At 41.0% G+C, this 16,386-nt stretch overlaps 1 protein-coding gene across 4 annotated transcripts in view; it reads left to right on the top strand.

The window, feature by feature from the left end:
* PPP2R2B (protein phosphatase 2 regulatory subunit Bbeta) overlaps positions 1 to 16,386 on the top strand; it is a 464,394-nt gene that overhangs the window by 387,364 nt on the left and 60,644 nt on the right. For all 4 annotated transcript variants that reach the window (XM_072630667.1, XM_072630669.1, XM_072630668.1 and 1 more), the window contains one exon: positions 13,068 to 13,245. In XM_072630667.1, the coding sequence (XP_072486768.1) occupies positions 13,068 to 13,245 (178 nt within the window). The remainder of the gene's footprint in view (positions 1 to 13,067; positions 13,246 to 16,386) is intronic.

The following is a 16,386-nucleotide window of genomic DNA, read 5'->3' as shown; positions in this document are numbered from 1 at the left end:
GAGTCTAAGGATAATTAGATCATAAGTTTATCTTCTCAGGGAAAGGTCTCCCCTCTCACTTCCCAAGAGAGGTCTCCTAAAACAAAGTTAGCAAGAGCATTAAATTGTAAGACTGCCATGAAAATAGTCTTTGATGCCTTTTGATTTGAAAATATACTAGGTCCCCAGGAAGCTTTCATGGTTTGTGTTATTTCTGCCTCTGACAGCAGAAGGTGGCTCTTCTGAAATTCCAAACATAAAGGAAGGAAATAATTCTCCTTCCAGGTGGTTATTATAAATTATAAAAATGAAATGTCTTTCACCTCCATCTTATGGACAACAGATATATTTGATTTTTCCTGTACAATGTCTTTAAAATACAAGTTTGATCAATCACGGGATCAGAGACACCAGCCCATAATTCCAGTTCACCTATGTAATTCACAACATTATACCTATTTGCCCATTAATCCTTACATCCCTGGGAAGCAGGCATCCAGGACCTTATAGGTTGCTTTTTGTGTTGTCACCATCCCTAAGCAAAGAGTTAGCACCACTTTGAGGTAGGGGTGTGAAAGGCAAGGCAACAAGCGCTTATTTTTTTTGTGTACCCAGCACTGTGCTAAGTTCTAGGGATACCAAATGTGAGAAAAAAGAAAGAGGGACCCGGCTCACAGGGAGCTTATATTCTCATAGGGTAAGACAAAACACAGAAGGTAACTGAAGAGGGGGAGAAGGAGAGTTCTCCACACAGTGGCATAATTTCAAATCAGATATGTAGAGGGGCTGGCCTGGGCCTCTCAAAACGGAAGCCCCCTGGGAGGAATTGACCAATGGGAGAAAGGGACGGTCAAGGTGGAGGGAGGGATATTGCAGGGTGAGAAAGTCACAGGGACCGATGGATGTTCGGTCATAAAGAAGACACACGTGCTGAAGCTTGATGGAAAAGTCTAGAAAGAAAGAAACAGAATCAGAAGTGGAAAAAATCTCATTTTCCTCTTTCATAAATAAGACTTGGTCATTTTACAAGGGGAAGTTTGGGCTAAAATGATTCAAAACCTTAACTAATATTATTTTCTCCAGGGACAAAAATAGGGTGTTTTGGGGGGGGGGGAATAGGACGGGCAGGGAGTATCAGTCCAAGTCTCAGTCTAAAGGGGCACAGGGGGAAGGCAGAGCTCCCCCACTACACCCTTCAAAGTTATACCATCATGACAAGTCCCTGGGTGGGGGTGGGGACAGGTAGCCTGAAGTCTGTTGTGCACTGCTGCATGGGATGGGAGGTGAGGGATGAGGAAGACAGTCACCTTATGGAGAAAATACCATCCTCTTAACCCATATCAGTGCCCATGGGCAAAGCTTCTTTTGTCACTGTGCTATGGCTATAGACTTATTTCAGGCAGTCAGTAAACATTTATTAAGTACCTACTATGGGCTAGGCACCAAGTCCTAAGTATGCAAAGAAAGGCACGAGACAGTTGAAGTGGAGGGTAGGGGTAGAAGAAGATATGGGTGGGGCATAATAAAGTCCAGAGGAGTACAACCATTTGGGAAGAGATAATTGATCTGGACTCCCTCCTTAAATGGAGGTTCTGGAAGGAAAGGTCTTTGTTCAACAATTAAAGGGATGAAAAAGCCCCAGGAATAGGAAGTACTGGTGAGATATTAGCTCTCGGGCTTATGTGATCTTGCATGGTGGAGAAGTGCAGCAGGGTGCTTGAGGGTTTCTTTTACACCCTTAGGTGAAATTCTAAGAGCCCAACCTTTATAATCCTGTGGAGTGGAGGTTAAGGTGGGAAATGTGGGGCTTAAATGCATCCCACATTTCAGATTTATGGGGGCATCATGCAGAGTTAACAGGAAAAAAACACAAGACAAAAATGGACATTATTTCCTTCCATAAATACTTATTTTCCATTACTAGAAAGATGTTCCTTTGTTAAATTCTCTGGGAAGATTTTCCTATAAAATCATATAAGATTTTTCCACATAAGCTCTATCTGGGCTTCCTTTTGTGGAGAATTCTTGACTGAATCTTGAGTTCCTTTGGCAAAGAGATCCTGACCCCAAATCTAAACTTACTTTACGGTGCTCCTGAGCATGAATCTGCATTTCCTTTAGGGGATATTTCTTAGGATCATAGATCTAAAGCACAAAGGGACATTACAGGTCATCTATTCCAACCCCTTTATTTTACAGATGGGAAAACAACCTGAGAAATGTTAATTGATTTGCTCAGAAACACACAGTAAGTGTCTGAGAGAGTCTTCCTGACCCCAAATGCAATACTCTATCCCCTATGCCACTTAGCTACCAAGCTAGAGTCTGTTACCACAAGACCCTAGAGATCCAAGAGGGTTTTTCTCCAAAACCTTGTGAAAATCACTCTAGTAGAAGCCAGCTAGGAAGACCAAAAGGAAAGCTCAAGAGATCTGACTGGTGCATGCAAGCAGGGAAGTGTAAACATTATTTCTTTTTAATAGCTGAGGTTTAGACAGAACCTGTTTGATTGTTGGACCTTTCCAGGAAAGAACAACTGTGCTGTCTAAATATGGGTCAAAGCCAGCCTGTCTCTCCTGCTTTTTGTAGCACTGGCCAGATCACTCTGGGCACAGTAGACAAGCCCCAGCACTGACATGGCCCAATACTTCCAAACATCTCTCTTCATATTTTTGTTTTGTTTTGGTTTTTTGCTTAAGAAAAGTTAAGACATATTTTTAAAAATGGAAAATGACTGGTGTTCTTCCTCCTGAAAATAGAAAGTAGTTTAATGTTAGTGGTTTATTTTATTTGACAGCCTTTGTATGCACTTGATTTGGTTTGTTACACTGAATTACCCTTTAATAATGGGTGCATATAATGTCAGTTACTGCCCTGCCAATTAGTTCAGTAATTGAATAAGGAATGCAGTTAGGAGTGTCCATATTATTCAAAATTTTCATGACAATGAAGGTAGGAACTATTTGGATGGTATCTAACAAGGAGAGCTTTATACTTTGGAGAGGGGAAAGGGGGCAGAGGGAGAAGAAGGAAAAACAATTAATTGCTACTCAGTGACCAGCCATTTCACAAGCTATTTTCATTCAGCAGTTGCTAAGTGCCTCACATGTGAGAGAATTCATTGACTTCCTTATTTGTTCCCTGTATCTAATGTGGTTTCTATTGGCTTAGGTGAAATTTGCCCTGTGAGGAATGCAGGGAAGGTCCATTGACCTGAAATTTATTTCCATGATCATATCTATTCTTTTTTGGGGGATTCTTGATGCAATTCCAATAGCTAAGAAAAGGGTTTGCTCAATCTTCTGAAATTTCAGATTTCTTTCAGATAGTCTTCCATGTACCAAACTCTGTCCTCCATTCAGTTTTTCCCCCTCTCCCATCTTCTCCATAAGGTTATGGGTCAACAGGCGTATTGCCTGCCATGGTCACCCAGATTTGTTGAAGCCTTGCCCAGATGAGGTTGGTTGGGATCCTGTGACTGATATTATTATGGGGTAAAGAGAAGTAATTTTTCTCTAAGGAGTTTACATGGAGTAAAGGTATGCTCACAGAATCATATCCTAGTTCATAGGATCTTAGATTTAGACCTGGATAAGACCTCAAAGGATTTCTAACCCTTCAGGTTACAGATGTGGAAACTGAGGATCAGAGAGAAGTGACTTGCTCAAGGTTACAAAGTTCATAAGCAACAGATATGGGATGATAGATGAATCCTGGCCCAACTAGCCCCATGAATATTAAGAATACCTGCTATATGAAATATGAGTTTTATGCCTTCCTGTTTAGTAGGAATGAAATGAATGACTTGGAGAGAAAGTGAGTGTAGAGAAAGAACTCACCAGACTCAGCGTTAGAAAAGCTGGTTCTGAATCCTGGCTCTTCCACTAACTATCTGTGCGACACTGAGAAAGCAGTTTAATCTCTGTGGGCCCCAATTCCCCCATTCTTAATTATAAAACAAGAGTAGCAGTGTTTTTATTCCCTATCTTACAGGGATGCGGTAAGATTCAAAGGAGATTGAAAGCATTTTGAAAATTCTGAAATGCTTTACACATATAAGTTGTTATTGTATTTGTTCAACCCCCACAACATGTATTATATGGATCAGTATTTTCTCTTAGTCATCACCTTTGAATTACAAAAAGGAATATGGTACATCTGATTGCCGTTCTCTTATCAATTTTGACCCCGGGATTAGTAAGCAACTAAAAATTCTGATCCCGCCTTCCTCTTTGTATCTTTATCTTGCCCCCTCCTATCTATCCATCCCTTTCTCTCTTAAAGGCATTGTCTTGAAATCTATCAGCTTGCTGGGTGCTGGAGGTTGCCATGGTAAACACAGCTGTGTTGTCTTGTGTGAGAAGTAAATAGGTACGTGGAGGCACCGTGTCTTTGGTCTACCTGCTGTTCGTTTTCATGTGTGATACTCAGAAAGAGCTTGGAAAAAGCCCCCATTTTCCAGCCCCAGACTTGACTGCTGATGTATATCTCCACAGTGGAACATTCTGACCTATAGATGTGCACTTAGGCTGTTGTGAGTATTGTGAAGAATTGCTGGTGAGCCGAACGACTGCGACATCCATGTTGCTAGTAAATGGGTTTGAGAGAAGGAAAGATGATCTGGTATTTCCCAGGAGGGAGTGTAGGAAAAGATATTGAGAAAGAAGGTGTGGGTTTGTGGGGATGGGGAGGAGTGAAAGGAGGAAGAAAGCAGCATGGCGCTTCCAGGAAAGAGGACAAGAAGAAGCTCGGATTTTTCAATGGAATCAAAAAGAGTAGGGGATTCCTTTAGCTCCCCAGGCTCTCTGCAGCTCCACACCAGTTGGGCCCTAATAAAACAGCTTCCCTTACCATTCTAATTATGCCCCTGCTTTCTACCATAGCTTTCTCTGCCCTGACTTCTAGCAGGTCACAAGAATGATGGCCAAGAACACCTTTATCTTAGTCATTCCATTACTGCCAGGTGAGCCTGCACAAAGGTAGATAGAACACTAAATCTGAAATGCAAATCCTGTCTTTGCTCTTTCTTGCCTATAAAATCATGGGGGAATCACTTAATTCCTCTGGAACTCAGTTTCCATCTCTGTATAACAGAGGCCACAGGAGTCTAGAATTAAAGATCGAAGAGATCTGAAAGGATCAGGCCAACCAGTCCAACTCCTTCATTTTACAGATGAGAAAAAAATGAGGCCTTGGCAGTAAGGGGGAGGGCTGAAATTGGGACCCAGATCATCTTACTCCAAATGCAGCATTCTTCCTATCACACCTTGCTACTTCCCTGTCTATGTCACAGGAGTCTTGTAGGGATTAAATGAGATCATATACTTCAGCAACAATAAAGTGCTGGGAAGCTATAAGGTAATTTCTGAAAAGTCCTACCATTCTTATTAATCAGTCACTTAACATTTCTAGGTTTCAACTTCATCATTTTTAAAATGACAAGGAGAAACTGATGAATGGAATAGCTGTCGAGAAGCCAGACAGGTTCAAATCACATCTCTAATCGTTATTAGCTCTGTAACTGTGGACAAATCACTTAACCTCCCTAAGCCTTTGCTTTTTCATCTATAAAAAAAAGGGGGAGGGATTGGATGAGGGATTGAAAATCTAGGTTCAAACGCTACCTGGGATACATATCATCTGTTAAAATGGAAATATACCTCTAGTTTCTACAGAACCTATCTCCCAGGACTGTGATGAGGTTCAAATAAGACAATGTTTGTAAACTATTTGTAGACCTTGAAGCACTTTATAAGGACCAATTATTAGCATTTATATATTATCAATCATATATATATACATATATTATCAAATTATATATTTTATTTTCTCTAAGATCCCTTCCTGATTTGAAAGTATACAGTCTTAATACTTTGTACACATATATAATTGTACCATCTTTAAGGGTTTTCAAAGCACTTTGAGTACAACAAAGCAATGAGATCATAAGAACATAGATTTGAGATCTGCAAATGGCCTTCAAGACAACAATAGTAATAATTAATATCATATCAGACATCATCTTCACTAGATAGCGAAGCTTCCAAGGACCACAGTTTGATAAGAATACCCTCTACCCCAAGAGTCATGTCGGATGCTAGGCAACAGGAAGGCCCATCATCAATGAGGTGTCTTTCTCTGTTGTCCCCTCTCCTGGCCCCTGGCTGACTAAAACTCACCTGGGCTGCTTGATTGTTCATGTAGCTTTGATGAGATCAACTCTATTTCTTCCAATAAGATAGGCCTTTCCATATACCTCTACTTCAACGTCCTCCAAGTCTTACAACCAGCCCTACCTTTATGCTCTCCAGACTCTTGGCCCTGAAAAGCCCTTCCTGATCACCTTTAATGCTATTGCTTTCCCTTTATTGATCATCTCTAATTTATAATATATTTATTTGATTTGTATATAGTTGCATACATTGTCTCTCCATTCAACTATAAGAAGGTACTGTCTGTTGAACTTGTATCCCCAGCTCTTAATTCAGTGCCTGGTACATAGTAGTCACTTAACAAAGGCTTATTCATTCATTCATTCATTCATTGTCCAACAGCTTCATTTTACAGATGAGGAAACTGAGGCCCAGAGAGGTTAGTGGCTGTACTATGTACAAAAGCATTATTATTCCCATTTCTCAAAAGATGAAATAGAGGTTCTCAGAGGGATTGCTCTAGACCATACATCTATCTAGTAAATACTCAAGTCAAGATTTGACCAGGCCTCCTGATTCTAAGTGTGAGGATCTTTCCTCTTTCCTCTTCCAAAGCAGCCTCTCAATAATGCAACTTAACAATTCAAAGCACTTTCAAAAGTATTAACTCTTTAAATTCCCAGTGTAGATCTAGGGGAGTCCCTAATTAGGGGCAGAAGTTGAAGGGGTCCAGAGACAAGTGCATGTCCTTTAACCAGAGAGAAATATAGACTGACCTTAAAAGCTGTTAATATTCCTAAATTTGGGAAGGACAACTTCTTGTCTTTGGGAGGAATAATGGCCAGAGCAGGGAGGAAATAGCGTTCTATTCTGACCTTAGAATAACCACCCCTCCCCCATCCCCAGCCTAGGTGACTTGCTGTCAAATCCTTCTCTTGTTCCCCGTGCAGGAACCCTCAGGGTATGGTCAAACCTTTACCTTCGCACAGCAGGTAGTAGAGAAAGGTATGCATGACAGGCCACTTCCCACCCTCTCTTGTCAAAACTTGAGCCCCTACATCCCAGTGGCTACCCAGAGACCTTCAATGGTAAATGATGCTTCATTGAATATGTCAGCCTGAATTAGCAGGCGGGCTCATCACATTAAGCTGAGACTCTGGGCTGCCAGTTTCTATGTTCTAGTGCTGCTCTATGCTGGCTGCCGTGCTCCCTTCCCCACCTCAGCAGCCCTGGGAAATCTCAGGCATCAGGCAATGTCCTGGAATGAAGGAGACCCAGGGATAGTTTATGAGCAATGAGAGGTCCACACAAGTCTCATTTCTTCTGTTGCCCTGCAGAGTAGGCTTTATATACTGGTATCCGAACACCTAATTGCCTCTTTCTGTAGGAGAGGAAATCATAACAATAATAAATTATATTTGCTTATTTACAAATCATATATTATATGATTATAGATCACCAAGAGTTTCCTTCACAAAAACCCTGTGAGCTTGGTAATGAAAATATTTTCATCCTTATTTTACCATTGAGGAAACAGAGACCAAAGAACTTAAGTAATTTTCCTCAGGATTTTGTTTAGCATGTAGCAAGCACTTCATAAATACTTTTTCATTCATTCATTTATTCATTCATTCATTTGAAGGTCACACAGCTGAGGAGTGGCAAAACCAGATATGATTCTAGATCTCATGCTTTTTCTACTATTCTACAGACTACAAACGCTTCAGAGATTAATTTCCTTTTTGTACCTGAGAGCTAAAAGCATGTGATTTATTTTAAATTCTGAATGCTGAAGTAAATGGTTTCTACAACACCCAAAGGCCACCAACACCTCACTAGCTAATCCTCATCCTTAGTCAGAGATATATAAAGAAGAATATAATTTCTGTTACTACGATGATGACTGCTGATAAGCTACCACTTATATAGAGCTTTAAGGTTCGCTAAGTACTTTGTATATCGCATACATTTATCTCCAAAGATAAATGGTATATCATTTAATCCTTACAACTACCATGAGAAGTTAGTACTTATTATCCCCATTTTACAGATGAAGAAATTGACACTGAGGGAAGTTAAGTCTTTAGTCACTTGCTTAGGTGTTAAAAGGAAAATTCTTTTTGGGGCTTTCGCCCTGATCAATGAGGCAAAACTCAGGAAAAAGAGAATTAAAGGAGCTTATTTTAAAAATATGTCAAGGTAGCAACACATTGATGGGCTGATCGTTAACGATCAGCAAGGGATTCAATGGACTCAGCTTTTATCAATAACTTTTGTAAGGAGATAGAGACAATTGAGATAGGTCCACCTCAGCAAAGGGGGATGGGCCACTGCATTTCAGCTCCTCCCTAACTGCTACATCATAAGGAAATGAGATTATAAATAAGAGGAATGGGCTTCTACATGCTGGCTAGCAAGTAGGAGAATGACCTGCTCTGTGCTGGACAGCAGGTAATACAAAAGCTGCAAACTGGGTGATGGCAGCCTCTCCCAAAACTTATTGACAAGCAGGACTGGGAAAGATGGGGTCACTGAGTCAGCATACTTTCAGGGTCACACGGCTATCATGTATCTTAGCCAGGATCTGAACTCAGAGTCCAACACTCTTATCTACTAGCCCACCTAGCAGCAATCTAATACTTTGCATTTTAATAACTTGCCTGCCAAGCTTTGATGCATTACTCATTTCCTCTGATACAAACTATCCTTCAAGATAGGGTTAGAAAACTCTTAATACCTCTGTTTTACTGATTGTGTAATTGGCAACTCAAAGGTTTCAAAATATTGATCCATGATCATAGAATGCATCAGTGCTAAACCTAACAGGTCTCCTAAGTCTTCAGGGTGCAAAGATCCTTCCACAGAAGTGTAAACCCATCATAGGACCTTAGGGCTGGACCATATAGAGGGGACTTTAAAAGAACTGTTAGTCTAACCCTCTCATTTTACAAATGAGGAAATGAGACTGGGAGAGGTTATGACTTGCCCAAAGTCACAGTAAATGACAGGAGTGAGATTTGAACCTTAGGCTCATTATACCGTGTCCCCTGTTCTTTTCCACTGTCTATTCCAGCAGACTCTTACAATAGTATAGGTGAGAGGTGACAATAGCCAGCATCAGACTGGTAGCAGGGTCAAAGGAGAGAAGGGGGCACATATGAGAGATGTTATGAAGATAAAAACAGTAGAAGCAACCAATTAGATATGAAGGTTGAGAGTGAAGAATTAATGACTCCTGGGTGACAGAGGATGGTGGTACCCTCAGTAGTTGGAGGAAAATTAGGAATCAGGCAGGGGATGGGGTAAGGAGGAAGACAAATTCAGTTCTGAACATTTTAAACTCTGAGACTGTTGCCTCAAACTGCTCTCCACCATGTAGGTCCGACACTCAGAGTCATTATAAAGCTTTCCATGGATAAGGAGATCCGTAGCAAAGATAACTCTGGAGAGGGTAGTTTCCAGTTGAGTTTGGAGGTCTAAAACCAGACTTCAGGGTCTGTACTGTCACTCTGGCCCAGAATGATGAGTATCTGCCCTATTATGAGCCTCGTGAGAGTGCGGATGGCCTCTCATGTATCTCAGCATCCTTCTCTGCAGGCCTTCTAGCAAAGGCTAGATGACCACTTGTTAGGCAGAAGAGATTCTTGTTCAGGTGTGTATTCTGTTAGGTGACTCTGAGACCTTTTCTGACTCTGAGACTGTTGCCTCAAACAGCTCTCCACCCTGTAGGTCAGACATTCAAAATCATTATAAAGTTTCCCATGGATAAACACATCTGTAGCAAAGATAAACAAGAAACCAAATGAATAGTCCTGGTTCCTTTGAAGTCAAGAATAATTCTGAAAACAGACTGGAGGACTGGCTCTTAAGAGACTGTCATAATGAAAAAGTCACTGTCAGAGAGCCTGGGGAGGACATGAAAAACAATCTCATATGTTTGGTCCTTTAATGGAAACAAAACAAGGGAAACCTGGGACTTCAGACCATTTTCTTTTCAAAGAACTAGTCTCTTGGCAACTGAGCCCTGCAGGTCTGACGCTGGGCACTAAATTAAGATGTCAGCTTGGAGTTTGGCTTCAACCCAGTGGGTGGGAAATAAGGGAAAAACAAAGAGAAAATCTTGAAAAATGTAACAATGGAAACAAAACAACTTTTCAAAAACAAAGTTTTTCTTATCTGCTTGGGTCAACTATCTTTTAGAGAGAGCTTTATTAATTTAAAAGGATGATTTTTGTGAGGAGAAGGGGTGTCACAGGTATCAACATAGACTTGACCATAGTATCCTGACAATTGGGTAGTGAAGTGGGAGCTAATGCCACGGCTGGGATGCCTAGGATTTCCTTAGAGCATAGGAAAGGGATAGAGAAAGGGAATGTTTCTTGGTTAATTAAGAGGCTGAGCCTTTTGGACTAAGATAGCAGATGTCTTGCAGACCTCTTACCAAAACCGAATTCATTTCCTGTCCCCCTCCCTGCCCTAACTTTCCTATTAGTGTTGAGGTTATCACTATCCTCAATCTCTCTGGCTCATGACGTAGTGGTCATCCCCCCTGTCTCACCCTCCCATAACCAAACTGTTGCCAATCCTATTATTTCTACCTTCAGAGGACCTCTTATATATGCCGTCTTCTCTCCTCTGATACCTGACACCACTCTAATGCAGGCCCTCATCACCTCTCACCCAGACTATTACAGTAACCTGATGGTGGGTCTGCCTGCCTCAAGTCTCTCCCTACTCTGGTCAGTCCTCCACTTAACTGTCAAACTGATCTTCCAAAAGCCCAGGTCTGACTGTACCCTTCTCTTTCCTGCATTCAGTAAATTCCATTGACTCCCTGTTATTTCAGGATTAAACATAAAGGTATCTGTTTGTCTCTTAAAACCCTTCATAACCTGGACCTTCCTACCTTTCCAGTCCTATTCCATCTTATGTCCCTCCATGTACTCTGCAGCCTGGTGACACCAGCCTTCTTGTTGTTCCTCAAACATTTACTTCCTCTCCCAACCCTGTGCCTGCAATTCTCTCCCTCCTCATCTCCATCTCCTAATCAGGGGTGGGCTGTTCTGTGAAGTTTGGATTCAATTAAAAGGCTGCACTTAAGGACCTAGAAGGCCACAGGTTCCTCACTCCTGTAACTTCTATGACTTTTTTCAAGACCAAGGTAAAATGCTACCTTCTGTAGAATGTCTTTCCCAATCCCCCTTATTACACGTCTCCCCTCTGAGGTTATCTCCAATTTATTACACACACACACACACACACACACACACACACACACACACACACACACACGCATATATATATACGTTGTTTGTGGGGCAGCTAGGTGGCACAGTGGATAAAGTGCTAGGCCTTGGAGTCAAAAAGACTCCTCTTCTTGAATTCAAATTTGGCCTCAAACTCTCACCAGCTGTATGGCCCTGGGAAAGTGACTTAACCCTGTTTGCCTCAGTTTCCTCATCTGTAAAATGAGCTGGAGAAGGGAATGGCAAACCACTCCATTATCTTTGCCAAGAAAATCCCAAATGGGGTCAGTTGCAAAGAGTCAGACATGACTGCAGTGACTGAACAACAAAATATCTTGCTTGTGCATCATTGGTTGTGTGTGGTCTCTCCAATTAGACTCAGCTCCTTGAGAGCAAGCACTGCTTTTTGCCTTTTTTTGTATTCCCAGTGTTTGGCACATAGTAGGCACTTAATAAATGCTATTTATTTGATTTGCCCCTCAAAGGGTCTTTTAGCTCTCTTGAAGAATTCTTTTCAATTTTATAAAATTGTGAAGAATCAGAATCTATGTAAGGAGAGTAGCTGGTGGTACAGTAGTAGATAGAATGCTGGGCCTAGAGTCAGGAAGACCTGCATTCAAATCTGGCTTCAGACACTCACTAGCTGTGTGACCCTGGGCAAATCACTTAACTTCTGCCTCAGTTTTCTCAACTGTAAAATGGGGATTGTAATAGCATCTGTTTCATGGGGTTGTGAGAATCCAATGAAATGATATTTGTAAAGTGTTAGCACAGTGCCTGGCATACAGTAAACAATAAGGACTTGTTCCTTTCCCTTTTCCCATCACTGTTTTTTACTATTTACTAAAGCCCTATGTTGTTGAGGGACAGTTTAACTCATTCTAATGTTTTAAAAATTCAAATTATTAAAAAATATTTTTTTTCCTATTCAAGCTTAAATTTAACTTTGTAAGTTTCTTTCTTTGCTCCTACCTTTGTTCTCTGGGGTTTTGGATGAGAAACTGCAGCACAGATATCCTGGGTAACCCCTGGAGGATCCTGAGGATCCACCCTGAGCCACAAGTACTTTGGAGCGAGAAGGGAATGAGAATTGGCTCATAGATTTACAGCTGAAAGGGGCTTTGGAGATCCTCTAGTCCTCGTCCTCTTCCATTTTACAGATGAGGGTCCTGAGGCCCAAGGAGTTAGGTGACCTGCCCTGGGTCACAGTCTTATAGTCCTCACTTCAGGTTCAAGTTGAGTCAGGGTTTCTCAAAATGTCCCCCTATTGTTTTACTTACCCAGCAAAATTCATGTTTTAGCATGAGGGGTTAAGAAGAGTCCCAGAGGCTGGTGAGTATAATGAGTTTAGAAAGACCCAAGGTAAAGGAAAAGAAAGTTCTCAGGAGACTGGACCATGGATAGTCCTCTGGAAGAAGGAATGGGTTTTCTAAAAGGTAGAGTTTCCAAAGCAAGTCTTTGCTTAATTAATGAGGCTAATGGTAGGAGCTTCATCAGGGCTTTAGTTCCCTCTCCTGTTCTCCAACTGAGACAAAGTCAAAGAATAGAATTTGAGGATGGGAAGCCAGTTGCTGCAGCTGAACTTTGAGCTGAATGGATTGCTTTTAATAGAGTTTCCATGCCCACTGATTTGAGAAACAAAATATAATCTGCTCTATTCCTAATATCCACTACCCATCTTCTTTTGCAGGTTCCTGTGCTGAGACCCATGGACCTAATGGTGGAGGCCACACCCAGAAGAGTATTTGCCAATGCACACACGTATCACATCAACTCCATATCAGTTAACAGTGATTATGAGACCTACATGTCAGCAGATGACCTGAGGATAAACTTATGGAACTTTGAAATAACCAATCAAAGTTTTAGTATCCTTTGTGGATCATTGATTATGGAATGTGTCAGATGGGGAAGCACACTTGGTGATCATCTGCTTCAACCTCTTTATTTTATAGAGGAGGAAATTGAGGGCCAGAGAGCTAAACAGCTAGGACCAGAACCTAGGTCTCCTAATGCTGATCAAGATGTAGCCCATTCGAACCATTATAATTTCCCACAGCAAAATTGTGAAATGACATAATTAGTGTGTAAGGCTAATTACATAACAAATTTGATCATGCTTACAAAGGAGTGATAGGGAATTTCATTTCATCTCTTTTCAAGAAATGGTTCACAAAAGGCAACTCTTGGTAGGTAAGGACCATCAGGCATGTCTAGTAACATTTGAAATGTCCATGGTAATGGGGTATCTTTCAGAGGTCATAGAGGGTAAAAAGCCAAACGATGAAACAAATGAAAGAAAGAAATGAAAATATAATATTAAAAGTGAAACTTTCTTGGCTAGTGTTGGGTACACTCTTGTTGTCAACCTTTAAACAGAGGCTTGATTCCTTTCAGGTCACAGGTTAGTCTAGATGACCCTCCTAACTCAAAAATACTGTGATTTTGTATAATTGTGTCATTTTTCTAAAGCTTAACAAAGCGCTTTGCCTCATGACACGCCTGCTAGGTAGGTATCCCATGTATTACTATAACTATTGTACAGATGAGAGAACCCTGCCTAAAATCCCATAGAATATACTGGTGAGTACAGTTGGGGCTCAGTCACCCATGCATGAATGCAGTCCATCAACATTTCTGCTAAAATGGTGCCCATGGGTAATGTTTTCTTCTCCCACTTCAGTTCTATTCCAAGAGACAGATGCCCAAATTCTGCTCATCCGGCTGTCATTCTGCGGTTCTGCTCAGGTGACATGTTTGCTGAATTTTGCCTGCAGGGCTTAGGGCTGGAGGATGGGAGTTTCTTTAGGCGATTTAGGAGACAGATGCCTTGGGGAGAATGCAAAGGAGAAATATTAATAGTGTAATTTGAGTTATATTCTGCAGATGTGTGACAGACTGCCAGGTGCCAGCATACAAATGAGACCATGCCATTCACCCTTAAAGCAGCCATATGTAAAATACTAATTGTAATCATGAGAATGATGATAACTGATATCTATATAGCACTTTTCAGCCAAACTGCCCTAAGCACTAAACAGACTTTACAAACTGAAATCACTTTGCCCACTGTCACTAAAATGCCACCACCTCTGAGTAGAAAGCAACCACCTTTAAAATGGCCCTATAAAAACACCACCCAGCTTACAGGTCTTAGGTTCTTATGTATTTAACTCCAGTTTCTATAATGCCTTTTTTTATAGAATGAGAGAAACAATTCAATGATAAATTAGAAAAGAAGAATATTGGAATTTCACTTCTCTCCTCTCACCATTGTTAACCTCCACTCTGCTGACCCCAATTATCTGGGGACCTTATTAAATTGACCCATTCAATTCTAGGCCTCCCTTCTCTCTCTGAAATCTAAATCTGTCCTAAGATGCTGATCACTAGACCCTTGACATTCATTATGTGAGATCTTAGTATTAAGGTAGATCAAATCTCTTAGCACCAAGGCTAGGTGTTCAGTACTGATCCTCAGTGATTCGTGTTACTCATTTTTTTCTAGAATCTATGGTACTCCCAGCCTCAGGACATCCAGAAATGAACCTTTCCCTTAGAAAGGTCTTGTGGCATTATTAATAGCCTATGAGTCCTGCTCAAGAGGACCAGCGATAGACAAAATAATTTCTTGGAACCTCAGTTTTGTCATATATAAAATGAAGGTATTACTATCTGTTGTACCTTACTCAAAGTGAGGCACTAATCGGGTAATGCATATAAGGGGTAATGTACATAAGGTAATTGTACATCTTAAAGGGCTATATAAAAGCCAGTAATTGTTATTTCATCCAGGTAGTACAGTGGATAGAGTGCTGATCCAGGAGTCATGAAGACCTGAATTCAATTTGACTTCAGACACTGTGTGTTCCTGGGCAAATTAACTTCTGTTTGCCTGAGTTTCCTCATTTCTAACATGGGGATAATAATTTCCTTAATAGCACCTACCTCCCAGGGTTGTTGTAAGGATCAAAGGAGATAATAATGGTAACTAACACAGTAAGTTAGAATATTAGTGTACAGTACACAAATGTTAGCTAGTAGTAATAGTGTCAGAAATAAGTCAATCTCTATTTTGAATAGAGGGAATTAACACTAAAAGGAGAAAAGCTATAATGTTAGCAGGTTAAATGTATTTTGACTTAAAGAAACCCTTTGTCTGCTAGTCAGTCCACTTCACCATCCTAAGAGGGAGTTGTACTGTATTTTAAATCAAGTTAAAGTTGCTCTCTTCAGTATAAGAAAATCATACTTCTGCCACATCCAGTAGGATATTGTTAGAATTGCTTTTCCAGGCATGGTGATGAGTTGCCCCATTCTCTCACTGGATCCTGATTTTCCATTATGGAAAAACAGGAAGTTCTACCTGTGACTATCAGAGTATTTCTCAAGGCAAAGGTCACAGGACTGCCTAGGGAACTTACTGGGACCTGGGCCTTGTTAAACCCATGCTTTAGCTGAGAGGGCCTTAATAGTACAACTAAGAATGATATGTTTTTCAGCTCGTCCCTTTGCTATAAGAATCTTTGCAGATCTTCCCCTACCAAGGGATAGTGATTTTCCATTAATCATGTGCAACTGAAGAAGGCTTTCTTGAGAAGATTTGGAGGCATCATGATGCTTTCTATGCTGCCTTATTGGTTATCCTACTAGGGTGTAAAAGGAGCTAAGCTGTGGCCACAACTGGCATCTTATGGAAGTGAAATAACCCTTCTACTATGTACATTAATGATATAAACGATGTATGACAATGTGCAGAAATCATCCCCCATCTCTTAACAGTGCCTTTAGAGGTCCCATGCTAGCACACATGGCTGCCAGATGCCCCTCACATCTTCGCTTCTGAGGTCAGCCTTGGGACCCTCAGTTCTGGGTCATGTCAGGGCTCTGCCAGGGGCCAGAATTTCTCTTCCACTGGAAAGGAAATTTTCTGTTTGTTGCACTTCCATAGAAGGAGGGGCAAGTATTTAACCAGGGCATCATCTCAACAGATGGGAGCAGATTTTGCT

Source organism: Notamacropus eugenii, chromosome 1 (genome assembly GCF_028372415.1).
Source record: "Notamacropus eugenii isolate mMacEug1 chromosome 1, mMacEug1.pri_v2, whole genome shotgun sequence".
Classification (NCBI taxonomy): domain Eukaryota; kingdom Metazoa; phylum Chordata; class Mammalia; order Diprotodontia; family Macropodidae; genus Notamacropus; species Notamacropus eugenii.
Note: the sequence above shows the minus strand (reverse complement) of the source record. Positions and strands in the feature narration are given on the sequence as shown.